Here is a 27,111-nt window from a genome sequence, read left to right as displayed (position 1 = left end):
TAGGCAAACTTTATCCTTTACCACAATTATGTCTGAAGTAATGTTTATGCACCTACTATAAGAAGTGTTTCCCTATAGCCTAGCTAGGAAACTTCCTTAAGTAAGCTACCTTGCTAGGAAGGTCACCTTACCCAAAAGATATACGAGAACATTATGCTTCATTATGACAAAGGGTTTATGACTAGTAATGGTATACAATGATTTCCTTTTGGCAAATCAAGTGGAGATGTGAAAAGCTAATAAGTGTAACTTGTGTGTGCACTCAGGCACACACACCCACCTACAGACCCAGCCATTGATTTTATCACTTATTTGTTTGGAGAGAAAACTTCTTATTGGGAGATGTTCTCCTAGTGTCTCTAGGGTTAGGATTTTCCTACACTTGTCATTTTCAGCAAAAACTTGTCTTTTATAGTCTCCACCCTCCATTTTTAAGCATCCAAGTCTCATGCTTGCATATTGAAGGCCTCTCTCTTAATTTCAACAAGCTCTACCACTGAAATTCAGCCATATATGTTGTGAGCTCTATCATCCACAAAGCTCTTTCTACTCAAAGTAATTGAATTCAAGCATAAAAGAAGAAAATCAGCTTGCTGCCCGGTGTATGCAGAGATTAGGGTTTTAAAATCCAAATATTCAGGTTTGTAGCAAATCAGCCCCATAATACATGGTTCATGCACCTTGTGCCCATGCTTTATTTGAATAGAATTCTGTAAAGGGGGAGGGTTCAGTTCCCCTCTCATTATGGTGTCATCTCTCTTTCTCTCTCACCTTTTCACTCTCTCTCTCTCTCTCTCTCTCTCTCTCTCCATCTTTTTAATTTCATGGTGATAATCGATCCATTTGGATAGTTCAAAGCATTGTCATTCTCATGTTCTTCATAATGTTTACATTGGTATATGACCATTAAGTCATTCAAGGGTTAGGGTTGTCTATAAAAGAACATTTTGTGCAGTCCTAGCACATTGTGGCATTACTCATTGTGGTTTATGCATTGTACCTTCATTCATTCAATAGTACATTTTCCTTCATTTGTGATAATTATTTTATATATTTGCATGTGCGCGCACGTGTGTCTCACTCTTTCTCTCACTATCACACAAAATTACTCCACTCCTAGGCCAATAGCGGTATCTGAGTGGCTATACCATAGCTTTTTCTCTTGACCACCTCCCATGCAGCCATTGCCATTGACAGCCACACCAGTTGCCATTGGAGCCATTGCCTCCATGCTGATTCCCATTCCATCCACTTCGATGATTGGTCATTGATGGTTGCACATCCTTGTGTTGCTATTGTCATTGCCATTTGAAATTTCTATTTGGCTCGAGATGTTGTCAATTGCATGTTAATGTGAAGCAACGATACCACCTAGGGTGCTGCCATTCCAAGCAGTAGCATGCTGTGCTTGTCTCCATCAATGCCTCCTTGTTGCTACTAGTCCTGTTGGCATTGACATTCCTTGCAACAACCTTCCAACTTTAGTGTGCCATCTAGGCTTTTGGTTGCCACCCATGGTTTGTCCTTGCTTGTGTTGTGCTATGAAATATAACAGAGTACTTGATCCATTTGATACTACAAAGTACCAATTTCGAACTTCATAGAAGTATTTGGCACTATTATAGGAAATCCAAGAGTATTGAAGCCATTTGATACCCCCATTTGGTACCGTGCTATACCAATTTGAATCTTTATAGTACCCTTTTGGTACTGTTCTAGGGAATGTATTGGAGTACTAGATCTTTTTGATAATGTACAATAACAATTTGGTACACAGAAGCATTTGGTATTTTATAGTATCCTTTTGGTACTATACCAGGTTGGCAACAATAGATCAATTTTGGGCTTCTAGGCTATAGAGTACATGAGGTTGGGTCCGTCTAATCTAGGTAGCAGCAGTTTGGAAGAGTTTTTCTCAAAGAAAACCTTAAATTTTTCTCTCTACAGCAATTTCTCTCATTTTTCAACCATTTCTCAACTTTCCTCAGTATATTCTAGCCAATTGAGTTATCAGAAGGTGGAGATGGTTTGACATGTGCCTCGGGATGTGTGCTCAGAATTGAGGGTATGAGACTTGAATTCCAGTAGCTGAAGTTGAAGAGTTTCGAGAGGATTCAAGAGGCTAGCTAGCCAATAGCGAATTTGGTGCTAAAGTTGTCTCGCAAGGAGCAGGTTGAAGGCCCAATCCTAGAGCAAACCAAGGGGAAAATTGGTTTGAAGGCTTGTTGGTTATCTATAACAACAAGTGGCACTTGGAGTAGCAGAGAAGATTAGAGAATCTGAGTTGTGCTCCCATCCATCTGCAATTATAGATAAAGAAATACTATAAGGGGCTCCATCTTGGGCCAATAGGCTATCCACTATCCAAGATTTTAGTAGTAAATTGTGCATTTCAGCTTATGTGATTTGTTTACTTGCCGTAATTATTGTTAAATCAAGTATTACTACCCTCTCTGAAGAGGAAGGTTGGTTTCACCTGGTATATATGGGGATTGAGGAATGAATGTTGGTCATGCAAATGCTTCATATGGTGTTTCTCATGATGCAAATGTAGCAAGTGCTCCCTTTTTGTAGCAGGTAGTGTATGATAACTTGACTTCCAAAGGGGCAGCAAAGGATTGTGATGAGGGTGGAAAGGGGGTGAAGTTTGAGGCCTTTAGTGGTGCACAAGATAGGTTGGAAGCTTTTACTTTCATTCAGCAATTTGATGCAGTGTTCGGGAGGCATTTTCATTGCCGAATCCTCTAAGATTCGAAAGGCGGCCACCTTGTTGAAGGGAAATATTTGAAGCGATGGTCTGCACTTCTAATGCAAGGGGTAGATTGCAATTAATCAGCTGTTTCCAGCAAGGCAGCAGCAGATTTGAACATTGTGTAATTGAAGAAATTGCTTATAAAACCCTAAATTATAGTAGTGATTAGGGTTTCTCAACCACCTTAGGATAAGTGCCCAATTAGTGAAGACTGTATATTTGATGTAAAGACAAAGAATTGCATTGTTGATATGAGGGTTAAGCCCATTCTCCATTTGTTTTGGCTGGCATGTGAGAGATTGGATATCAAATTGTACTCCGATTGTGGGACAATTAAGGGGCAAATTGAATCCTAGTATTGTTGGTCATTTATGGTAGCCATTGTATTGGGGATTGAAGGAGATTAGTTTATATCTGTATTTCAATCCAATGCAACATAAAATTAAAGAAGTATTGCATGTGCCTAATTGGGTGTGGACTATCCAAGATTAAGTGGTAAAGTGTGCATTTCCAAATGTGTGAATTTATTGCTTGCTATAATTTGTGATAAGTTAGGTCATTCACCATCCTTGCCAAGAAGAGAGAGAGAGAGAGAGAGAGCTATGAGTGAGGATATATTGGTGATGAGAATTTAGGCAATAGGAAGAGGTACAAAGATTGGAAAATGCAAGATTAAAACGAAAGTCATGAGTGACCATTGCCTTGTATGAAACTTTCTAAGACAATTGTCCCACCAAAATTTCTAGACTCTATTGCTAAATGAATTAATCGTTTTTGGCATTATTTTGAGATTTGAAAAAATGTTGGAAAAATACGATTAATGAATGGCAACTTATAGGTGGCTTAAGAGTCTCACAAGAAAACCAAGGATTGGCCTTAGGATATCCCCAAGTTGTGACAAGACCTCGAGCCATGGTAATGTTTTTTTTAGTGGCTCACATATACAAACTTTTTAAGTGTATATAAAGGAAATTATATTGCAAAGCCACACTTCAACGGTTATAGTGAAGGAGCAAGGAAAGAATGCTGCATGGTGAACACTAGCATGTTTGGGATGCGTGCTACATAGTGCACACAAGTCTTTTCAAATAGTAGGTTATGGCTTGCCCAGTTTGGATTTTCACACAAACACAATGCAATTCAAGAGAGATTGGAAAATGGGAACGCTAATGCAATATGGTTGTCAATTGATTAATGTCCTTGCAAGGAAATTGTTCACTTATCCAAGTGTCTTTTTACAATTATAAAGCATTTGACATATAGAAAAGGATGCTGATTTTGAAGCCAAAAGAAGACAAACTTATCTTTGAATGTAGAATGAAGGAGCACACCCCTCTTAACATCATGTTCATGTTAAAGGACAAAGAGCTAGAGCCCCCTCTCCTCATCATGTTGATGCCAAAGGGGAAGGTGGATTGTATTGGTTGAGGTGCCAAGAATGAGTTATAGATTCTAAGCACTCAATTGGAAGAAATGACCTCCAAGGAAGCCTCAGTGTGCCCAAAACTCAGTCTTGGAAGGGTAGGCTTTGTGTTGGGTGAAGAAATAGGGGTAAACTAGGAGAGAACATGGAGCCACCAAGGTGTTTAGAAATGCTTGACTACAAAATACAAGCTCAATTGTATGAAAAATGCATAGACTAATAAAGAAACACAGTTAGGGTATAGCCTCTAGAGATAGTAGGTAGCAGCAAACACAACTCAGAAGGTCAGATTAGTATTTGATGAACAACAAAATAGTGGATTTTCGTCAGGGAAGTGCAGGCGACAACTACAGCACCAAAACACAGCAATCAATGATAACGTGCTTTCAAAGGAATGGATGAAAAGACGAATAAGAAGTTTTCAAGGGCTAAGAAAAGGGGCAGATTTGAAAATCAAGTTGAAAAGAGGTCGAAATAGTAAGGAAAGGGTTGGAAAATAGTTGCACAACGGAGGGAATTAAGGGATGCAAGTAAATGCTTTGTCTGTGAACAGAAGGGTCACATGTGTGATGGCATAGCAGAATTGTGGATTTTTGCTAGGGACACGCAGGTGATAGCTGTAGCATGAAAATGCAGTAGTCAATGATAACATGGCAGTTGTATGGTAGGTGTGAACTGTGAAATGCTAGTATGGTGCTCATAGATCAAGTTGATCTCTCCTATAGGAAAGTCTCTCTCTAACATAATGATAGTGCACCTTAGTGTGCTGGTACATGCATGGAACATCGGATTCCATGTAGTTGCCAATGCACTTTGACTATTAGTGAAGTTGGTGATGTGTAGATGATTCTCCAATATCGAAATCAGCCAAGATGCATGTAACTCGAACACACTCAACTATAGCTATGAAGTTTTCCATGCACTCAGCTTTAAAAAATTAGAAGTGGCCATAGGGGCTGTTTCTTGCTCAACCACAAACGCAAGCTTGGAAGACAAGTACAATAGTAAACATAGCCAACTAGGTGATGGCAATAGGCTAGAATTAGTGTCGGGGGATTGGATAGCAAGGCACTGTGGATCAGCCAAAAACAAAAGCTCGAATTGTGATATCCTTTATGAATGGGGTCTAGATAGCAAAGATAGGTGCTGGCAATCTGCAAAATAGGATTAGGGCTGAGTGGAGGATAGCTTGTCTATTTATAGATGGATGGGTCCTCCCAAAATAGGGTTTGGCTTATGGGACACAAACAGGCTCTAGGAACGCATTTCTTTTTAATGAAAATTTTGTAATTTAATTTATTGAGCATGTTTTGGGGCTGTTTAACATGGCTAATCAGCATATAATGAATTTTTAGCTCAACACAAGGAAGGACAAAACATTGTATCTCTAGCCTAGTTGGAACCATTAGAGCTTGAATGGTTAGTCTTGTAGTGAAATATAAGCCTAGCATGTTACTATTGCTTTATATTGAGAGGTAGTCTAATGCAAGGTTAAGAATGAAGCTCAAACTAAGGGTAATGGTATAGAAGAAGTAAAGAGCTCCTAGAAATGAACTTAGCCTTAGCACATGCCTAGATATTAGGCTAAACTGTAAAGATACTAGCCTTATTAACCTTGGGGAGATTAGCCTTATTTTCCTAGCCTAAGCAAGTATTAATTTTGGAAAGGTGTCTTAGAAGGTTGATTTTTGGCAATCTAGTGAGACAAGCTATAAGGCTCTAATTTGGGGATTGTCCAAAAACCACATTAGCCATAACTCATTAGTAAGGATGGTCATCAAGGTGAAGAGATCGTGCGATCTCCTTGGCCACTAGAGGTGGAGGAACCTTGCTACCTCGTTGGGATGTATGCTTAGGACTAGACTCAACATCCTTTTTGCGAGTCCGTGGAGTAGCACTACCGTTGTAGGATGGAGTTGATATGGGATTGTATTTAGAATTTTGAGATTGGGGTAAGGTATCCTTGGCCTTTAAATGACGTTGGCCATCAATTTGCCTAGGTTTCCAACAATAAGTACAAAATTGATTTTCTTGATGGTTGTTATATAAGGAAGTGTCTTGGGTTTAGGAATGGAGTACACTAAAGAATTGGCTCAGAATGGCCACTATGTGAGAGGGATTAGAGAAGGATATGCAATGTGTTACGGCGACATGAAATTTTGAGATGCTTTAATCTTGTAGATAACATTTGATTAAGTTATTAATCAAATGTGCGAGGTTGTTTAGCACATGTGATGTAGGTGGCAATTATTTCACGGTAACAGGTCAAGGACCTCGAGGATGCAATGGGTGTCAAAGACAAAAGTTATGATAAGTTGTGCTAGTTGGGCTTTGGGTGTCAGTTGGTGTTAGTTTTGACCCTAGGATAGTTGTTTGTCCAATAAGTGCCAATAGTGACACTAGGGACTAGCATAAATTAATTAATTACTCAATGCCAGTCTAAAGGTCAACAAAGGTTGGGGACAACTCTAGGTTGCAAATGGCCTAGCCAATTTAATTATGGATGGGCACATTTAATTTTGGGTAGGGTCAAAACGAATGAAATTAATTCTTAGAATTATTTAATTTTAAAAGTAATTAAATGGTTGGATAATGCTGGAAAATGGGTTAAGAAGGCTGCCACTTGGCAAAAATGCCCATGCAATATTGAAATTTTTTTTTTTGGTGCTTGGAGAGATGGATTCAATTCATTCAAGCTGAAGGGGAGAGAGAGAGAGAATAGGTTGCTGGTTTGATTTTCCTGCAGTGGGTGACCTTCTGGAGGTTGGAACAATAGCAATCAACCCATTTGATGTAGGTGATAACAATTTTGGAGTCTACACGAGTTGGCAATAGTAGTTGATGGTTGGCAATTACAATTCTTGGCATCTATGGCAATAGGCGATCGCTCTTGAAGCAGTTTTTGAGAGGCAACAACCATTTTGAAGGGTTTCTTTGCAAAGGATTCGTGAGTTTCCTCTCTCTCTCTCTCTCTCTCTCTCTCTCTCTCTTTAGTATTCTCGCACCTTCTCTAGCCCATTCTCAGGTTTTCTCAGCAAATCTCAACCATTTGGAGTAGATCTCAGCCATATTTGGTGGACAACAAGAGGATTTTTGCTGTAAACCCAAAATTTTGCAAAAATTAGGGTTTGATAGCCACCTTGGGACCCGTATCAACAGGAGAATATATCCTACACTGAAATCAGCACCTGAAATTCGTGGAATTGATAGGGATTTCAAATGCCAATCCATCCGTTGTAAATTGGGGCAGCACTTGGCTAGTTGGTAGCTCCATTTGTGCAAGTCATAAATCAAGGGGGAATTGGCTCAAATTACTTGGTTGTTATTACAACAAGGGGATTTTGGAAGAGCAAAGGCAATTGTGAAATCTTAGTCTGTACTCATTTTATCAGCAATCAAAGTTAAAGAAATACTGAAAAGAGTGCTAGTTTTGGGGCCACTAGGATGTCTTGTGTCCAAGATTGTTAAGATAATGTGTGTATTTCAGTTGATGCTTGTTATTAATTGCTATAATTAAGTGCTTGATCAAGTTTTACCACCCTATTTGAGAAGGAAGGCTAGTTTCACAATGGAAGTAGCTATTAATTGTCCAAACTAAGTGGCCAGGTGTGGAAGGGGTTGGAAAAGCTTAATAGGAAAATTCCTATATTTTGCTTCATGGGATGGTGCAATATGTTTGAGTGGGATTCCTAGCATGATAGTACCATGAATCATAGTGGTACTCTCATGAGGATGGATTAGAGGTGCATGAGGCTATGAGCACACAAGCTTTCATGACTTGAGATCTAGGATTGTGGTTACTTACTGCATGAGTGGTGTTCCTGGCAAACAAAGTAGAAAAGTCCAAAGTAATACTCACTTGAGAGTAGATATAAGTTGAACTAGGACCTAAATCTAACTTAACTGTACATGTAGTAGGAAATGGGGCTAATTTTGAGAAGATGCAGAAGAACTTGTATGAGGAGATGGAGGGAAACTTGGAGTAGGAGACGTTGAGCTAAAAATCATTACGTATTGATTAGCTCTTTAAAACAGCCCCAAAACATGTAAATGAGAAAAGTTTCATTGAAGGAGGAGTAGTTCTAGAGAGTTTCTAGGTTGCACATGCAAAACCCTAATTTGGAAAGATCCTTCCGTATCTATAAATAGATAGGTTGCCCACTATTCAGCCTATCCTTGTGTGTAGGTTTCTCACTTCCATGTGCAGATTTCAACTATCAGCCTTGTTTCCGTGGCTGTCCAGCCCCTCTAGATTGCTGCCACTTCATCATCATCCCTTGGCGACTTATTCATTGATGCCGCCTATCACTCCTAGGTGCTGGTGAGACCATGAGCCCCTCTAAACTGCTGTGTTTGCTGATTAGGGAGGCCATCTTGTTGTCTAGACATTTGCTCAAGCTGTGTTTTGTAGTGTAGACCCCAACACATCATCTAACTCTCCATCAACTATTGTGTTTTGCAGATATTTTCTGCTCCCTTCATCATCAAGCACCTCTTGCTGTCACCCCTTTGAGTATTATGAATTGAAATCCTCTTCTGTTTCTCATTTTGGTATGCAAGATCTAGATAATTTTCAGTATGTCAATTTTAATTGAGGAGGCTCTAAATGTAGATATACATCTACATGTATACTTGGCTTTGTATCATTTGTTTTTTTGGCACATGGAGTTGGCACTTCTCTCTCACACTTTCCTCCCACTCCATCCATATCTCCCCAATCTCTTTCTTTTGCATTTTGTGAGTTGGGTCTTCCATCTATGTTTCTATTTCCTTCTCTTTCTCTATATCCCATGTTACCTATTCTCAGGTGAATGCCACTTTGCATCCTAGTACATTGTAAGGGGAAATGCCACCCTTTAACATTGTGCCTTACCCACACCCGCAAGTGAGCAGATTTGTTTAACGTGGGATGATGGTAATAGGTACCCTTCTCACTTCCCTTGGATACTCACCTCCTCACCTATTATTAGCCCCTTAGGCACACAGATTTACATCCTTTGCTTATGATGTGCTATCATATACTCCATGGGTGACTCCTATGCAAGGATTTCCATCCTCCGTCCCATCTGTCCCTATCCCTCCTCCATGGGCTACTCATATGGTCACCCTGTCCATGCCTAGTTAGTCCATTCCCACTTTTGGATCCATTGTGTATACTTTATGCATGCATGGTGGGCATTGTGGGATTCATTTTCAAGTATGCTCCACTCCCCTATCTTATCCACCCTACTCACCTTGTCATGGGGACATGAAATTTTGAGATGCTCTAATCTTGCAGATAACATTTGATTAAGATAGTAATCAAATATGCAAGGTTATTTAGCATATGTGATGCACATGGCTGTTATTTTATGGTAATAGGCCAAGGACCTCGAGGATGTAGTGGGTGCCAAAGATAAAAGTTGTAATACGTTATGTTTGATAGGTATTAGGTAGTTCTTGCTATCAGATTTTGGCCTAGACGAATTTATTGGTCACAAATGTTAGCAGTGACATTAGAAACTAGGCATTAGTTAAGTAATTAATGCTAGTCTAAGGGTCAACAATTACTCAAGGATACTTGGAAAACAAATTGGCCTAGCTAATTTAATTATTGGTTGGTGAAATTGATTTTTTGAGCACTAGAATAATTATTAAATTAATTTTCAAAATTAATATACTAAGATGGATAATGTTGGAAAATGGGATTCAATGGCTGCCACTTGGCAACAAAACTTGCCCATGCAAGTGGAAAAAACGTTTTTAGGGATTGGTGGAAGTCTATTCCAACCATTGTTAGAGAGAATACGGCTGTTAGAGACCAAGGAGATGCCTTCATAAGGCTTGTTTTAATGGGTTGAATTTCACCACTTGGTTGAACTTCATGTAAGAAGTGCTTGAATTCTAGGGTCTTTGGGACCTAGTCGTTGGTCTAGAGTCTATGCTGGATTCTCAACTGACTCGCCTTAATCACATCCGTCAATGGAGAGCTTGCAATGCTAGGGCCAATGTTGAGTTAATGCAAGAGCTGCTTCTTGAGTTTCACTACGAGTTACAACATTTTCCCCTTGTATCTAAGCATTGGAGTGATCTCATTGATAGCTATGAGGTGCGAGATCGCACTCAATGTACCAATCTTGACATTGAGCTTCAAGAATTTTCCATGAAGGAAGGGGATGATTGAAAGTCAACTTGCCTGAATATTGGCAATTACTCATTGAGTTTGCCACTACTGGCTTACTAAAGTCAGATGACAATCAAGTTACATTCTTTTTTAACAAGCTTTTTGAAAGTATTTTCACTTCATTCAGCACATCATCTCATTGTCTCGATTGCCAACCTTCTACGACTTCGAAAGTTGGTTCTTACATTTTGTAAGGTTGCATGATTAAGTCCACAAGAAGTCCTCCCCACATTCTAAATACGACAAGCTTCTTGAAAAGTATTTTCACTTCATCTAGCATATCATCTTGTTGTCTCGATTGCCAACCTTCTATGAGTTTGAATGTTAGTTCTTGTGTTTCGTGAGGCTGCACGATCAAGTCCATAAGAAGTTCTCTCCGCATTCTTTTCTTAGAGAGGGGTTTAGTTGTCTCTTCTTTGCAAGGGAAATCTGGAGGATGCAAGAACTTAAAACAAGGGTGACATCCCTTCCTTAGACGTAACCAAAGAAACTAAGCCTATTTGGCAGTAACTACCTAAAAGAATAGGTTTTGTACACACCACCAGAGATTAGGCCACGTGGACGAGGAGTGTTGTATCAAGGTCCATGGTCTTCCACCTAAGAAACCATAGCAAACCATTGCGACTGCCTCCACTCGTGTTGGATAGTCCAATGGGGCTATGTCTCTTGCTGCTGCCCCATGTGGCCTTTTGGCACAGTTACCATTGAACATGTGGCACATGGACAGCCTCAATAGCCTATATCTTTCAATACCACAGAATGATTAGTTGATTGCCCTACTGGTTCCTCACTCATTGTACTATTTTTATGCATTCCATGGTCTCCTCCTACATCCCACCCTAGGCACACTTTCCCACCTCATCATGCGTTTCATTGGCAGCGACCTGTTGATTGCCATACATGTTGGTGGCCACACCCTTAGGCTAGCATTCTCTAGGTCCCTTTAGTCACCCTAGGCTATGTGAAGAAATGCTCTAAATGCAGAAAATACAAAACCAATTGTACGACAAAGCAGAGATTGATAAACACAAAACACAGTTAGGACTTAGAGATTGTGAACAAAATAAATAATGAGTGAATGACTACTAAATATACAATGTTGATGTAGCAAACACACTATACGGAATATTGAACCTCGAACTCTCGTATCTTTGGGATTAAGGCAGAGATAGTGAGCTGGAGAGTGTGTTATACTCCGAACAGATCTTGAAACGCAGCAGGGCAACCTCCATGTATCGAACAACAACAAACACAACCAAGAAGATTGGATCTCATGCAAATAAGCAGTGAGGAGAGAGAAAGACTAAAAACGCAGCTTGCAAGTACCTGAGGAGAGAAAATTTGGGCTATAGTTGTAAGATGCAAACGCAGCAAAGAGAGGAGAGAGAAAGCCAAGGTGGCAGCCATAGACAGTAAATGCAGCCTAGGGAGAAGAGAGAATGTCAGGGTAGCAGCTCCAAACTGTAAACACAACTTGGGGAGGAGAGAGAATGTTAGGGTGGCAGATCGGGATTGTAAATGCAACCGCCAAAAGGATGTGTACAGCTTGCAATAGGTGAAAACAACAGAACGTCAGTGTAGAGCAGTTTCTCCAGTAGTAAAAGAGTCTCCAAATGCAGTTGCCAGCAATGGATAAAGGAGATGGATATTTGAAGTCAGGCGCCAGGTGATAGTAGATGATTGTGGAAGGCTATGACTGCGATGTCCTCTACGAATGGAGTGTGGGCAACATAGATATGGCTCTTGAAACGTGCAAAAACAATATTAAGGGAGAGTGGTGGGATTTGCATGTGGAACATAGTAACTCTCTAGGATCGCGTTTCTTTTTAAAATAAGAAGGTTTTTTCATTGATTAAGCATGATTTGAGGCTATTTAAATCAGGCTAATACATTTCTAGCTCAACATCTCCACTTGGGCCTAAAACTGAGCCATAAGGAGGAAGCATTTTTATAGGTATGCTGTAGGTGTTTCACCCCAAAGCAGCTAGGGCATCGGGCAAAGGGTGCACGTTGATTGCCTAGTGACCTACCAAGTTTGCAAAGGCAATGGTTATCTTACAAGAGATTCCAAGCGATCACCTCAGAGAGGCTACAACATTGGACCAAGGGTGCTCATCGGTTGTCCCAGGGCCTACCAAGTCTTCCAAAGGCAGATGGAAACAACAATGGATTTAGAAAAAAGAGCTTTGTTTTATTTTGTTCACAATATTTAGCATTAAGTGAGGCTTTCAAATTAGCGTCTGTCCTATTGAGTCACTATGCCCTCCTGAAGAACGGAAAATAGGGATGGATAGCTCCACTACCTTCATAAAACAGGCAAAATAAGTCCACATACTACTATGATAAGTGCTTAGGGATTTCTAAGGGAGTGTATGTGTGTGCCAATCATGTGGAGAATATGTGGAGAGACAAGCACGATGGCGGCAGAGCAAGCAAGACAAGCAAAGCCAACATGCAAGTATAGGGAAAAATTGCCTTTGGAGATTGCCATGTGCAATGCCACGAGTATGGTGGATCTGAAGGCGATCACTCCAAGGGGGATTGAAAAGAGATAAATGTGCACGGATGGATGCTTACATGAACAGATTGTCAATGTATAGGGAAATGCAAAGGAAAGTACAGGGTTTTATGCTCATGCAGAATGTGATGCAATGATATCAATGCCCTCGCAGGGGAATTGTTTACTTGTCCAAGCGTTTTTTTACAATCTTGTCATTCTGACAGTGCAGATGAAGTTTAAAATGTCCATAATGTACAATACAAAATAAACATGTGAAAGTGAAAATTTGTAAGCATAATCAATGTCACTATTAAGAGAAGGAAACCTCCTCCTCTCAAACTGGAAGGAGTAGTAAGAGGGAAGAAGTAGAGGAGGGTGTACCCAAGCCAATCTATGAGCACAATCAACATATGAAATGATTCCAATTGAGCGGTAGGTGCGAAGGTTTCTTCATAGTCAATACTATGCTTTTGCCTGAAACCTTGCACTACAAGGGAAGCCTTGTATTTGTCTAAAGTACCATCAACCTTTAGCTTGGTCCTAAAAATCCACTTTGTTCTGATGACCGGCTTGTGATGCGGATGATTCACTAATGTCCAGGTCCCGTTTCGATCAATACTATCCTGTTCCTTCTCCATGGTCTCATGCCAGAGAGGGCCTTGGAGAGCCTCTTGCCAACAACTGTTTGGTCCAGAATGCGCAATGTAATCAACTGTAAACAACGATGCATATGAAGCTTGAGGGGCAAGCTGAGCAAACCTTCTAGGGCCCTTTGAAGTGGAATGTGGTGAAAGGATCCCCGAATCTTGCATGATCTGTTGATACCAGCAAGGTAATGGGTCTCCCAGAGGAGACTTGGGAGCCGAAGTATCTGTAGGAAGATCATGAGCGGGTAGTAGACTTGGCTCAAGAGGCATGATCTCAAATGATGTGAATGGAGGGGAGGACGAAGAGTTTAGTGTAGAAGACTATACTATGTCCCTCATTAAAAATGACATCCCTCCTAACGATCACCTTGTTCGTTCGAGAATCAAACAAAGAGTAGGCTTTCGCTTTGGAAGAATAGCCCACAAAGATCAAGAGATTTGCTTGAGGGGTGAGCTTTCCTTTCTTGTCATTCAGAGTGTGCGTATAGATACAACTACTGAAAATATTGAAGTGAGAAATAATAGGTCGAGAGTTGAAAAATGCCTCGTACGGAGTCTTTTTAGGGACCGTTGAAGTTGGATATTGGTTAAGGATGTACATCAAAGTGTTGATAGCCTCAAAAGATACTCAAGGAGCTTTGTTGTGAATAGCTCTATTTGTTGTGAATAGCATAGAGCATGCCATATTCATGATTGTCCGGTTCCTATGCTCTATAACTCCATTCTGTGTGGGGGGGAGTTGGTAGAGGTGAGTTGGGGTGTAATGTCCTGCTCCTATAGAAACTCAAAAAACTCATGGGAGGTAAACTTGCCACCATAATCACTCCTCATAGGACCCACATGATGACCAGTTTGGTTATGGACCAGTATCACCCAAGCACTAAATAAGTGAAGGCATTTGACATGTGCTTCAAGAAGTACATCCATATGTATCTAGAGAAATCATCCACAGTAAAAAAGAAGTATATTGTGCTATTTAAGGTGGTAGTGGATGTGGGACCACAAAGATCTATATGAATGAGCCTAAGGGGTTTCGCAGTACGAGTGATAGGTTGTTGAGGAAAGGATGTACAATAATTCTTACCTAGTTGACATGCTTTATAGACATCTCGAGATAGTTTTAGGAGTGGAAGGCCCTCAACCATCCAATTGTCTTGGTAAGAAAATGTATAATGTGGTAAAGGCCATTAGGCCGTGCCTTACTGCAAGCAATCACTAGATCAATCTGAGAGTCTAGGACCTTGATTGTGATCGCGGTGAAGAAAATTGCTTGCCCAACTGGCAAAGCTACTGAATGGACAACAAATTTACCCCAAGCTAGGAGACATGATAGACATCATCCAATGAGGCGAGATTTGACCCTGGTTAGTGGGAAAATTGATCCGATCTTGGGTCTAAATCTTGATAGGAGAGCTATTTTCTATGTAGATACTCTCGGCTGTAGGGGTGCAAGAAATGAAAATGTTTGCTATAGGACTGATTTGATGGTTAGCTCCATTGTCCACAAGCCAAATAAGTGCTGAGGTGCTCGACTGTGATGAGTGGGTCTCTGTAGGTGCGTCACCAGGAGGCAGTACATAGATGTGAATGAGACTCGCATCCACTGTCTCTAAGGAGACGATGTGGGTCTTTGCAGACCAATCAGGCAAGCTGTCTGGAGTTGAGTAGTTTACGAAGTAGTTCATCGACTATTATGGTTGATCGGTGGCAATGTGGGTCTTTGGCCTCACCACTGCTTTTGTTGGGGGTTGCCACCACCCTACTTCCCCTGTTGGGGGTTACCCGACGGATGTGGGGGGGTCTGATTCTTGGATTTTGGTTGTGTGTCTCATGCCTTAGATCGACACTCATCATTATAATGGCCAGCCTTTTGACAATGTTGACAATATCTATTTTTCTTAGGTATATTTAGCCATCTAGGTTTAAGAGTAGATTGAGTGGCTCCTTGGAATTTACTAATCTTGTTTTGATTTTCATTTGAGTTTTGTTTGCCCTTGCCTTGTTGCCCCCTCTGAGAAGATGCAATTAGAGCCCCTCTATTGAGGATGTATTATGAAATTGATCGAATGACGGTGCATAATGCAATAGCTGACACTCGAACTCATAAAATGTCTGCATCTAAGGTTGTGAAGTCACTTGTTGTACAAAATGGAAATATTTTCTTGGCATCTTGTTAAGAAATAGAGTAACCTAATTATTAGAGGACTTAGGAGACCTAGTGGTTGAGAACTCAGTGAGGAGATGCCGATACTTAGCCAACTTTACTTTCAAGTCATCCTTGTCTATGATTTTAAAAGTTTGGAGCTCATGATCCAAATTGATGCGAAGCTGCATAGTGGTCAATCAAGTGTGCCCAACGCTCGGATGCTAAGTCGGGATGTTGAAGCTAAGAGTGGAACTAAGGCAATAAGCTCTACATAAGCTTGACATTAGCAAAGGCATTATGAGTTTTCCATGAGTGGACGACCTCATATGGGACAAGTGCGGGATCATGTTGGGGTTTCAACCCCTGTACTAAATCCCATAGGTTTTGAGAGTCTAAGACATGCCTCATCAAATTGGACCAAGTGGTGTAGTTTGACCCGTTGAAACGAGTCTTGTCATTAGAAGCATGCTTGGCAGATGAGGAGCTAGAACCATGAGGTGTCTATGAAGATGGATAGGTGGGGTAGTATGGATGATAAGTTGGTGGTGGTGGTAGTGGATAAGGAGAAGGAAGGGATAATGGTGGATAGATAGAAATAGGTTGCTGATGTCCAATGAGTGTTGATTGTTGCGGAGGTACCAAACACATAAGTCCATAGGATACCATAGGTGGAGGTGGAAGCACTGGGACACGATAGCCGTGCCCAAATGTCAGTTGGACAGAACATAAGGACCGGATGGTCCACTAGGTAATACCATAGAGGCAAATTGCGATACCAAATGATCCACACTTGAGTATGTTTAGGATGCACTCCTAGAGGGATAACTCGAAAGAGTGTGTGTGGGAGGTGGAGCCTTCGTCAGAGATACACCACTCGGAAATGGGTATGTAGAGGTCCTACAGGTTGTGCCTAAATGTGCAGAACCCCCTTATGTGGTGTGTGATGATAAATGTGGTGCACTTAATGGAAGTGGAAATGAAGGTGCAGTAGATGAGGGAGGGATGAATGGGAGCCCAAATGGATTTGTGACGGATGTTGTTGTGGAAAACATGATTGGTTCCTTTGTCCATTAAATGCATTGGATGGAGATGCACCTACTCGAAATTGACCATAAGAAATAAAATCATTTGAAGGAAAAGGAAGGGATGGAATACTTACAAGTTCTTCTTTCAACTTTTTATCTAGTTTTGAGTTCATAAAGAAATACATGTCTTTCTCATTACTCTTGCTTTCGAGAATGAGCTTTCCAATCAAAGGCCAAGGTTTCTTAGAGAGTATCCAGCTCTAATGCCATGTGAAGAAATGCTCTAAATGCAAAAAACACAAAACCAATCGTACGACAAAGCACAAATTGATAAACATAGAACATAGTTAGGATTAGGGTAACTCAAAGACAGTCAACACAATGACTACTAAATATACAATGCTCATGTAGCAAACACACTATGTAGTAAATATTGAACCTCGAACTCTCCTATCTCTGGGATCAAGGCAGAGGTAATGAGCTGGAGAGTATGTTGTACTCTGAATGGATCTTGAAACGCAACAAGGTCGCTTCCGTGTATCGAACAATGGCAAACACAACCAGGAAGGTGGGATCTAATGCAAACAAGTAGTAAGGAGAGAGAGACTAAAACGCAGGTACTTGAGGAGAGAGACAATCTAGGCGACAATTGTAGGATGCAAACACAGTAGAGAGAGGAGAGAGAAAGTCAGGGCGGCAGCCACAGATAGGGTGCTAGCTCCTCCAGATTGTAAACACGACCTAGGGAGGAGAGAGAATGTTGGGGGGTAGTTCCAAACTGTAAACACAGCCTCCAAAAGGATGTGTGCAGCTGTGTGACAGGTGAAAACAACATAACGCAGTGTAGAGCAGTTGCCAATAGTAGAACAACCTCCAGATGTAGTCACTAGCAATGGATGAAGGAGATGGAGGCTGAAATCAAGCTCCAAGTGATAGCAGTTGACTATGGGAAGCTTTGACCGTGATATTCTCTGCGAACAGGGTGTGGGTAGCAGAGATACGGCTCCTAAAACCTGCAAAAACGAGATTAAGGGAGAGTGGTGGGTTGCATGCCCATTATATTAAGTTTGGATCACTTAAATTAGGGGTTTGCATGTGGGAAACAATAACTCTCTAGGATCGCATTTCTTTTTGAAATAAGAAGGTTTCTTCATTAACTAAGCGTGTTTTGGGGTTGTTTTAGTCAAGCTAATGTATTTTTAGCTCAATAGGCTAGTCTAGCATTCCTCTAGTCTTTAGTCTTTTGCTACACTCACTATACATACACACACATACACACACAATTAATTGTTCCTTCATTTAGGTTTTTTTTTTTTTTTTTTCCTTTGGAGCATCTCACTTCTAACCTTTGTTTTACAGATTTTGATCTCTCTTGTATGGTCTTTGTATTTCAGTATAGGGCTAACATATAGGTTTGCATTGGTTCTGTGTGAGCTGGAGACATTGGATGCGTACCGTTTCTTTTGTGGTTTCATATTCCTTGGAGATTTGCTCTTCTACTAGGATAGAGGCTTCACCTCTTGAGGCAAATTGTACAGCATCTCCATGATGCTATCATAACAGTGACTTCTACTTTGCTTTTCTAGTGAGGGTTCTTCATCCTCATTAGTACCACACAAAGACCAACATTAGGCTCCTCTTTCTCCTTCAGCCTCCACATCCAGGGTTGAGAGGGGATTCCTACACTTTCTTTCTTGATATTCTAAATGATTCGGCACTTGTCTTCGACATCGGCCTCTCTCCCATGTTGTATCTCCCCTTTGCATTGCATCCTCATCATTAAGGGTGCTTGGGTAAGTGAACAATTTTCCTACGATCGACATTGTCTAAGTGACACCTTCTACATGTGCATTCTCATCATATAGCACATTATTGTACATCTCATTGTGTAGAGCACACTTGGGCGGATCTTGAGTTGTGTCCACCAATGGTTCTTCACCACCTTAGCACCACCTCACCATACTTCATCCCCCTTTCTGTTGTTATCAACACCCTTGAGTGGTTGGGTTATCTTGTTTGTTTTATAATGTGTTGGGTCTTACCATCCCTTTTCATTCTTCCCACGGGGCATAGTTACTTGAAAGGTTGCAAATCATATCTATTCTCCAACAAAAGATTTTAAAAAAAAAAAAAAAAAAAACTAAAAAGGAAAAAGTTCAATGTTGTTCTATCCGCCTTTGTAGGCCCTGGTAGGCCACTGGGAGCATCCTTTATCCAATGCCTTAGCCTCTTGGGGTGATCACTTGGACTCTCTTGGTAATATAACCATCGCTTGTGTAGTTGTGGTAGGCCATTGGGTAGCTGATGTGCACCCTTTGTCCAATGCTTTGGTTGCTTTTGGGTGGGATGCCTTGGGGTAAAAATGGACTTGAGCTTTTTCTTCCAATCCCTTTTTTGGTTCTAGTTTTGGGCGTGAGAGGGGTTGTTGAGCTAAAAATTCATTACATATCGATTAGCTCTTTAAAACAGTTCCAAAACATGTGAATTACCAAGAGTTTCATTAAATGAGGAGTGATTCTATAGAGAGTTTCTGTGTCCATATGCAAAACCCTAATTTGGGAGGATCCTTTTGCATCTATAAATAGATAGGATGCCCACCATTCAGCCTATCCTTGTGTGGAGGTTTCACTTCCACGTGTAGATTTGAGCCATCAGCCTTCTTTCCATGGCTATTGGGCTACTCCAGATTGCTGCCACGTCATCATCAGCCATTGGCAACCTGTCCAATGCTGCCACCCATCACACCCAGTTGCTGATGACATCATCGGCCTCTCCAAACTGCTATGTTTACTAATTAGGGAGGCTGCCTTGCTGTCTAGACATTTGCTTGGCATCAGTCGGCTGCGTTTTGTAGTGCAAGCCCCGACATGTCATTCGATACTCCATCAGTTGCCATGTTTTGCAGATTTGCTGCTCCTTTCATCATCAAACACCTCCTACTATCACCTAACTGTCTACTACCTTGGTGATTAGCGTTTTGCACATTGCCACACTTCGAAAGCTCCCATTAGTGGTCTCAATACCATCTCTAGTGGATGTCACCCTCTCCAACATCATTTGCTACTCTACCCTTGAGCATTTTGTACACTCTTACATTCATTTATTGCATTGATTCATTCACTTTAGAGTTCTCTTCTCTCTTTGTTTGTGTTTGTGTTTTTTGTATTTTGAGTTTTGAATTTGCATTTTGCATTTAGGATTTGCATTTATTGCATTATTGTTTGAGTTATTGTGTTTTAGTCATGTTCGCACATTCTATGTTTTCTTGATGCAAACCCTAGCATAACTCATAGGAGATGCCATTGATGTGGGATTTAAGATTGTGAAGCACCAAAACCATGCTCAAATGAAAGTACAATATATACTTTCAGAAGCTGCAAGTATAATTGATTGAGTGGCTTAGAGCCACCTTTATCATCTTGGCATGGGTATGGGTCTCCTAGGAGACTTATAACACATTTTCCCACATTGGGAGCAACATAGGAAGGATATGACTCGTCCAAACTGAACTGTATATATTACCTCTATTGAGATGCAGCTTCTTTCGACCTAGGTTTGGATGTGTCAATTGGGAGTTGGGCCTAAGAAGATGGAGAATATGTGGAGGAGGGGGAATAAGCCTCATGAAATGTTCTACAGACACTCCAGAGTGTGACCTATTCTCTGTGATGGAAAAATCCAATGCATGAAACATTAGTTTGTGTGTTCTTGAAAACCCTAGATGTCCTAGACAACTCCAATTACAAGAGCGCCTATCCTTTATACCATATGAGGAAATAATCCCAAAGAGTTGGAATTTATAGCATCATGAGATCTATGTAAAGCTAAAGAAGGTGCATTATATACTAAACCTTGATTAGCTCATTAAAACATCCCCAAATCTAAAAAATTAACAAACTTTCTATGCCCCATAAGCAAACACCCAAACGTTGGTGGGCGCCTCCACATCTATAAATAGGAGGTTACCCAGCCACTTGCACTATCCCTTGTTTTCTAGGTTACCCTAGTTCTTCTTAGCCTTGATCCATTAGGCGCCTCATCTAGATTGTGCGGTGGTGAACATCAGCTGGTGTCATTAGTTTGGCGACTCACCAGCTTGCATTTCACTCCAGTTGGCAGCTCCCATCACCTCCAACTCCTACGATGGCCATCCATTGCTGTTGTCTTCATCTTGATGACTTCTTCAGGCTGCATTTTGTCCTAGTTGCTACTATCTCCATGCAGTCTAGTACTGTGCTTATCTCCAGCTGTCTCCCTTCAGCTTGGCGACTTCTACATGTTGTGTTTTGCCCTAGCTTGTTGACATCATCATCATTTGCAGCAGGTTGGTTTTGTGTTTTCAGCACTTTTATTCATCAGACTATACTTTGACTAATGGTTACTGCACTCTAGATCCGACTGCGGTGGATGACACACATCAACACCTCCCTCAGTTTGCCCCCACGAGAGCCACCGGCTGTTGGACAGTGTCTCCTTTTGAGCATTCTGTACATTTTCATTCATTATTCATTTATCTTCATTTTGCATTTTGGGGCTTTTGTTTTACTGTTCGAGTTCACTGTGTTTTAGATGTGATCGTACACTCTGTGCTTTCTTTTGTAAAACCTGATGTATCTCCACAAATCCTAGGGCTAATAAAGAGCATACTGTACAAATCAGGATGATTGAAATAGAACGATGTGAGATTGGAATGAGAATGAACTAAATGAATAAATGAACTCAATGAATTTGAGTGTATGAAGTGTGATATAAAGGATGCTCAAGGAGTGAAGGGCTGTCTGCAATTCTCTCTCAATTGAGTGGATTGAAGGATCTTGAAGGAGTGTGTTGTACTTTGATGGGTTCTGATGTCAACCAACCAGCCAAGAAGGGCAGCAAAATGCAGCCAAATGCAGCAGCCCTTGGAGCAAAGGATGTGGCTGAGGCTGAGGAAGGCAATGCAGACTGAAAACTCTGCAGCTCTTTGACTGCGGGAGGATGTTGAGGCTGAAATGTAGCACTGAGGTATGCTACACCAGCAGTGCGAGGTATGCTACACTGGCAGTGTGGCAATAGGATGCTGCACAGTGCAGCTGTCTAGGGAGGAGTACCTAGGGATGTGGATGTAAAGTGCCAGGATAGGAATGCAAAATGTAGGTTTGGATGTTGGACTAGCAGCAAAAACGCCTGATGTGATGACTACCAGCAGCAGATGATGGTGATTGGCAGTAGTGGTAGTTATCCTTGTCTTAAGCATGCAGGGATGGCTGACAGCAGGGCGCTGATGTGTGCTGAACAGGGACAGATGATGGCGATAGTTGTGAGTGATGGGAAGCTGGTGATGAAAGCAATAGTAAAAGGGATATATTGGGATGAGAAAGTGGTTTGTTGATGATACCCTTCTATAGAAAATATTCAGCAAGTATTCCCATAAAATCTTCTAGAATAATGTCTTTAGGATATGCATTTTGTGTTTGTAGATGTGCAAGAATAAGAGTATGGTTGATATTTCAATATAAGCTGAATATGTGTAGCTGTGCATGGAAGCAATGTGAGTACAACCAATGTAATTTTGACCTATGTAAGAGTCATATCTAAGATTCTAAGTTCTTTTTCACATCATACTTGATTTTGATTTGGAAGCTTTATGGGAGATAGCTGGTTTTTTCATACTTCTGATAATATGCATGGCCTGGCAAGAGGGTAGATACAGAAACCCTATAGCATTTGTTACACCATTATGTTTGCATTGTCTTCAAGAAGAATTTATTTTTCCTTTTTCCTCAGTGAGGACAACAGTGGAACCAAGTTAATGTTCAAAGTATGTTGATTACCTGGCAGGGGGTCATGAAATGCACAGAGTGTAAAGGTGATGCTTGGAGAAACAGGTTCTCCTTGAATAATGTATGCTCTCTTTTCCATTTGCTTTATTTATATTCCAGTTTAGCATCATTTGGACAGCAGCATTCTATACATACACAGGTCACAGGAAAGCAGCACTGCATAGTTTTTGTGAAATGCAGATGGCCTGATGGTTTTGTTCCGGCAGGTTATGGATGCTCCTTGGAAAACCTGGGATGCATATCAGAAAACACATCCCCCCTTGCAGGTGGAACAGCAAATCAAGATAATTTATCTTGATATTCTTTATGTAGCTACTATCACTGAAGATTGGATGCATGTGTTAATGTCCTTGAATGCGCTTGCAGGACATACATAAGACTGTTAGAGACCCTGATTTGGCAGCCTTCTATCTTTTTGAACGAGATGAACTTGAAGGTGGTTTCAAGTATGATGAGGATGCAAAACAGAGGATAATGACAAGCTACCAGGTGCTATTGAAAAGCCTTATTTTGGGAGTTTTATTTTGGCCTCAACAGAAGATAATGGAAATGTATGAGGTAGCATTGTTAAAAAAGTTATTTTCTGATTTTATTTCTGTTTCAGAATGCTCTGGAGTATGATCTTGTTCGGGAGGAGGTGGCCAAAAGAGGACCAGGATGGGAGCAATTGCAGGAGGTAATTCCTTTTTTCTATTTTCATATTCCGCTCCAAATTATGACCACTCTTATGCTGTCATTACTCCTAGCATTATTGAAAGTGAAATATGGCACAAGAAGGGACCACAAGCTCATGTTAGCCGGCCCAGAGATCCATTGAAGCAGTCCCTTTTGATCTGCAGCAGAGTCTTGGTGGTATAGTATACTTGTACGTCCAAGCAAATATAAAGAGGCAAAGGAAACCCTGTGTAGTCTTCTGTTGGTCTCAATGCCAAGGCTTAAAAGAACTTGCTTTTTCCATTGTGGTGGAGGGAGGAGGCCGGTGCCATAGAATATCTGGAATAGAGCCATTATGTCTGTGTACTGCTTTCAAATGATGATCTCCAAGGCACAGTTTCATGCATAAACAGGGGCTGTTAAGATGTTTAGCATTCTATGCAAAATTGACATTTCAACTCTGAGATTCTCGTAGCCTACATGTGAATGACATAACATCTGTGAAAATTTGCAGGCTTTGTATCTTATAAATCCAGAGGCAGCCAAGCATGATCCTGTGATTGTACAGGATATGCCCTATTACAAGGCTCGGAAAAAGTTAGAGGCTGAAGTGGCCCTCCTGCCAGTGCCACCAAGACCAGCTGAATGGACTGTATGTGTTATGTATTGTGTGGTAGTATCATGTATGATGAAACACTGTCTGGGTAGTCATGGAACAGCTAAGCAAGTGTCACATTGCAGGAGAAGTACAGGCCACTTTTAAAATCTCACTGGACTGATGAAGAGCTGGAGCTTGCTAAAAGGGTTCAAGATGTGCGGAACCTTTTGGATACCGAAGAAAAACTTGTTGATGAGATTTTAGATGCAGCATGGGCAAGTGAATGGAGGCTAAAAAAATGTGAAGAATTGGTGCATGAAAAAATTCGTCCATATATTGAGGCAGAAGAAACAGGGAAGTCACTACGACGATTGAGAGATGGCTCACACAGTCAGGATACAAAAGGAGGAACTTCAGTTGCAGCTGCAAAACAAGTGGAAAGCAAAGTTGCTCAGGTTTGAATGTGATAATCTCTGTTTTCTAGTGTGTAATGCAGCGATTAATTTTCACATGATCAAACTCAAGTTGGAATGGGCAAATGCTGGGATATCTGATAAATAATGCAAGCTCTGAAGTATTGTCAGCTGTAAAACTTTGCTTGTATTAATACCCGCATTACGCTAGTTTACTGCTATTGTACTGATCTTTTACTCCCTTTTTTGGCATTCTGTCAGCAGAAGCCTTCCAAATCTGAAAAGGCCGATCAAAAGAAGAGAGAGAGACAAGAAAGGCTAGCAAAACAGGCAGCTGAGAGAGAGGCTGCTCTTTCGAAAGCGAAAAGAAGGTGATAGCTTACTCTAAAGAGAAAAGTGACATAGCAAAATTGTGGTAGTGAGATAGCTCACTCTAAAGAGTCATCTTTACTCAGGTGGACTAATATACTGGTTTGACATGTTCAAATGACTCCTGCAACATGCTTTGCTTAGGTGTATGCACTAAGTGGCAAATGAAAGCATCTCTTGCTTAGGAGTAATCATTGTATCGTCTAATTATGATGTCTGATAATCTCATCAAGGCAATTATATGCTCATGTATCTGCATGTCATTCTTTTGCTTGGATGCAGTTATCTTCAATGCATACCTTTCTCATAAATTTTAAGTTATTAGGTCAGGATTTAGATATTGTTGAAGCAGTCAACAGATGTTTGTATCAAACAGTATCCTCTTCCTTTGTATCACAAATAGCAATCACCATGATCTCCTTCAAGCTGCAATAAAAACACAGTGATTGGCAACTAAAATATGTCAACGAAAATTGATGACAAGTAAGGATCCTGAACGAACCATGGATTGTACACAGAGATGCAAGTAGCACAGTTGATGAAGTCTGATCTGATTATTTTAACAAAACACATGTTTACCAAGATCTCTCTCTCTCTTTTTTGATTTTGAATTAAAAGAATTGAAATATTTACAAGGGCTGTCTGACCAACCAAATGGTCTCAAAGACGGGTAGAAATCAACACAGGATGCCACTAAGGCTACAATGACAGGAGAAGGATATCATAAGGGAGGTACGATTGGGGTGGAACGGATGACCTCCATCCGCGGAACATTCACCTCTTTTGAGGACCACACTAGCAGAAACCATGGAACTAACTTGCCACAATGATAGTCCTCAAAGATGGCCCGCATGACCATGGAGACCTGATGCTGAATAAAAATTGAATGCATTTCATGTCCTCCAGATGTGACAAAGATTAGCCCTAATTTAAAGCCCTTTGCACTGAGTAGTGGAATTTCTGAAGCTTTTAAGTGTTTTTGATCTGTAGGTAAGAGCCTAGGCTTTCCCAATTCCTTCTGTAGTATACTGCCCCCAGATGCATTGTCCGGGCCCAGAGCAACGGTATTAGTGGGTCTGCAGGATATTAGACAATGTACACTTGAAAGATTTTTTCAGTTCACAGCACCACTGGCACAAGTTGGACTAGTATGGGCTCCACCCAAATACCAAGACCCTTTGAGGTTACTACCACTAGAGCCACAAAGCTATGCAAGGTAGGAGGCTTCATCCTCCAGTTGAGTAGCACCCATGAGAATCAAGATGATCCAGGGATCCAGGCTATGATTTCTCATGACAGTCAAAACATTCTCGGGGGATGCACTTCATCAAATGATATTATAGAAGACTCAATATCCCTCCAGCATAACATCATGATTTTTCCTCTTGTTTATCCATGACATCACATACCATGGGTCAGTTTTACTCTCATTTTGCTTGCCAGCATCAGTATGTGAGTTTCTTTCTTTCTCTCTCTTTGTACAACCTAACATATAAAAATAGAAACATAATGCATGTGTAGACACACATGCAAGACCCAACACATGTGGCATATGATAATCCAAGGATGTAACTTTGATAGTAGATGGATGTCATCCTGTAATTATTGTCTGTCTGTCTCTGTATATGTTGTGTATATGTACACATATGTAACATCTTGAAAGGGCCAAAATGACCCAAGATCCAAAATATATGCCCTAAAACTATCTAGGGGGTATAACTTTGGTATTAGATGGATGGCATGCTATAATCTATCTCAACAATCACTATACTGTGGAGAGCAAGGTGTTTGGGTCAAGCATCACCTAATCCTTATGGTAATTAAAAATGGCATGGATCTGCCATGCTATCTTGGTTGCTGTTGAGGGCCTTATCTAGAGATCTCCAAAATGAAAAAAAATGAAAGCTAGTGCCTATGACCATATAGGGGTACACAAAAAAAAGGGGATGCTACTTTGGTGTCAAATGGGTACTATTCTATATTGTCTATCATTGGGAATTGGAACATAAAGGAGGTGGTATTTGATTCTAGGTGGCATGGTGTCCAACTCCTATGGTAAATAATCTTACCCTAGTATCTTCAAGGCTTCATGCACTAGGGTCTGATCTGCAAAGCTGGATTGAGGATCACCTCCTCTGGTGGTCTCTCAAATCATCTCATAAGAGGTGAACTTCTACAAGTGTCATACTACGTTGGGATATGTAGATGATATCCTCCTACACATTTCATACTAAGTTGCAAATGATGTCCTTCTTAATTGTTACATGGTGTAAGTGGCACATATGGTCTATTGGGTTTGCCACTCTTACTTTATATTTGGCCGTCCACATACAATTGGTGGAATGAAGTGCAGGTCTGGGGCTATAAGTCTCAAAGCATGTGATAGGCATGCATATTCATGTAGTGAGAGAATATGGTACACATCATGCACTGAGTGGACAAAATAATCTTAATAGAATGCCATATTCGTGTCTAGTGGCTAAATTGATGTGGTCCATGTGCTTTGATTATGTTCCTTGCTGATCTTTGCTTTGATCTCCTTTCAGCTCTATGTGGTTGAGATCCAAGGGGTATCTATCCATATGTAAACTATGCATAC

General features: G+C 40.8%; 1 protein-coding gene across 2 annotated transcripts in view; it reads left to right on the top strand.

Moving 5' to 3' along the window:
• Positions 1–24,789, top strand: part of EMB2737 (embryo defective 2737) — an 89,605-nt gene extending 64,816 nt beyond the window's left edge. For both annotated transcript variants that reach the window (XM_087681959.1, XM_087681958.1), the window contains 7 exons: positions 22,477–22,539; positions 22,685–22,744; positions 22,845–22,967; positions 23,083–23,154; positions 23,647–23,784; positions 23,874–24,185; positions 24,408–24,789. In XM_087681959.1, coding sequence (XP_087538085.1) covers positions 22,477–22,539; positions 22,685–22,744; positions 22,845–22,967; positions 23,083–23,154; positions 23,647–23,784; positions 23,874–24,185; positions 24,408–24,518 — 879 coding nt within the window. In that variant the 3' untranslated portion in view covers positions 24,519–24,789. The remainder of the gene's footprint in view (positions 1–22,476; positions 22,540–22,684; positions 22,745–22,844; positions 22,968–23,082; positions 23,155–23,646; positions 23,785–23,873; positions 24,186–24,407) is intronic.
• Positions 24,790–27,111: the final 2,322 nt, after the last annotated feature.

Source organism: Lygodium microphyllum, chromosome 7 (assembly GCF_053477565.2).
Source record: "Lygodium microphyllum isolate KBCC chromosome 7, Lygodium_microphyllum_v1.1.10, whole genome shotgun sequence".
In the NCBI taxonomy this organism is placed as follows: Eukaryota; Viridiplantae; Streptophyta; class Polypodiopsida; order Schizaeales; family Lygodiaceae; genus Lygodium; species Lygodium microphyllum.
Note: the sequence above shows the minus strand (reverse complement) of the source record. Positions and strands in the feature narration are given on the sequence as shown.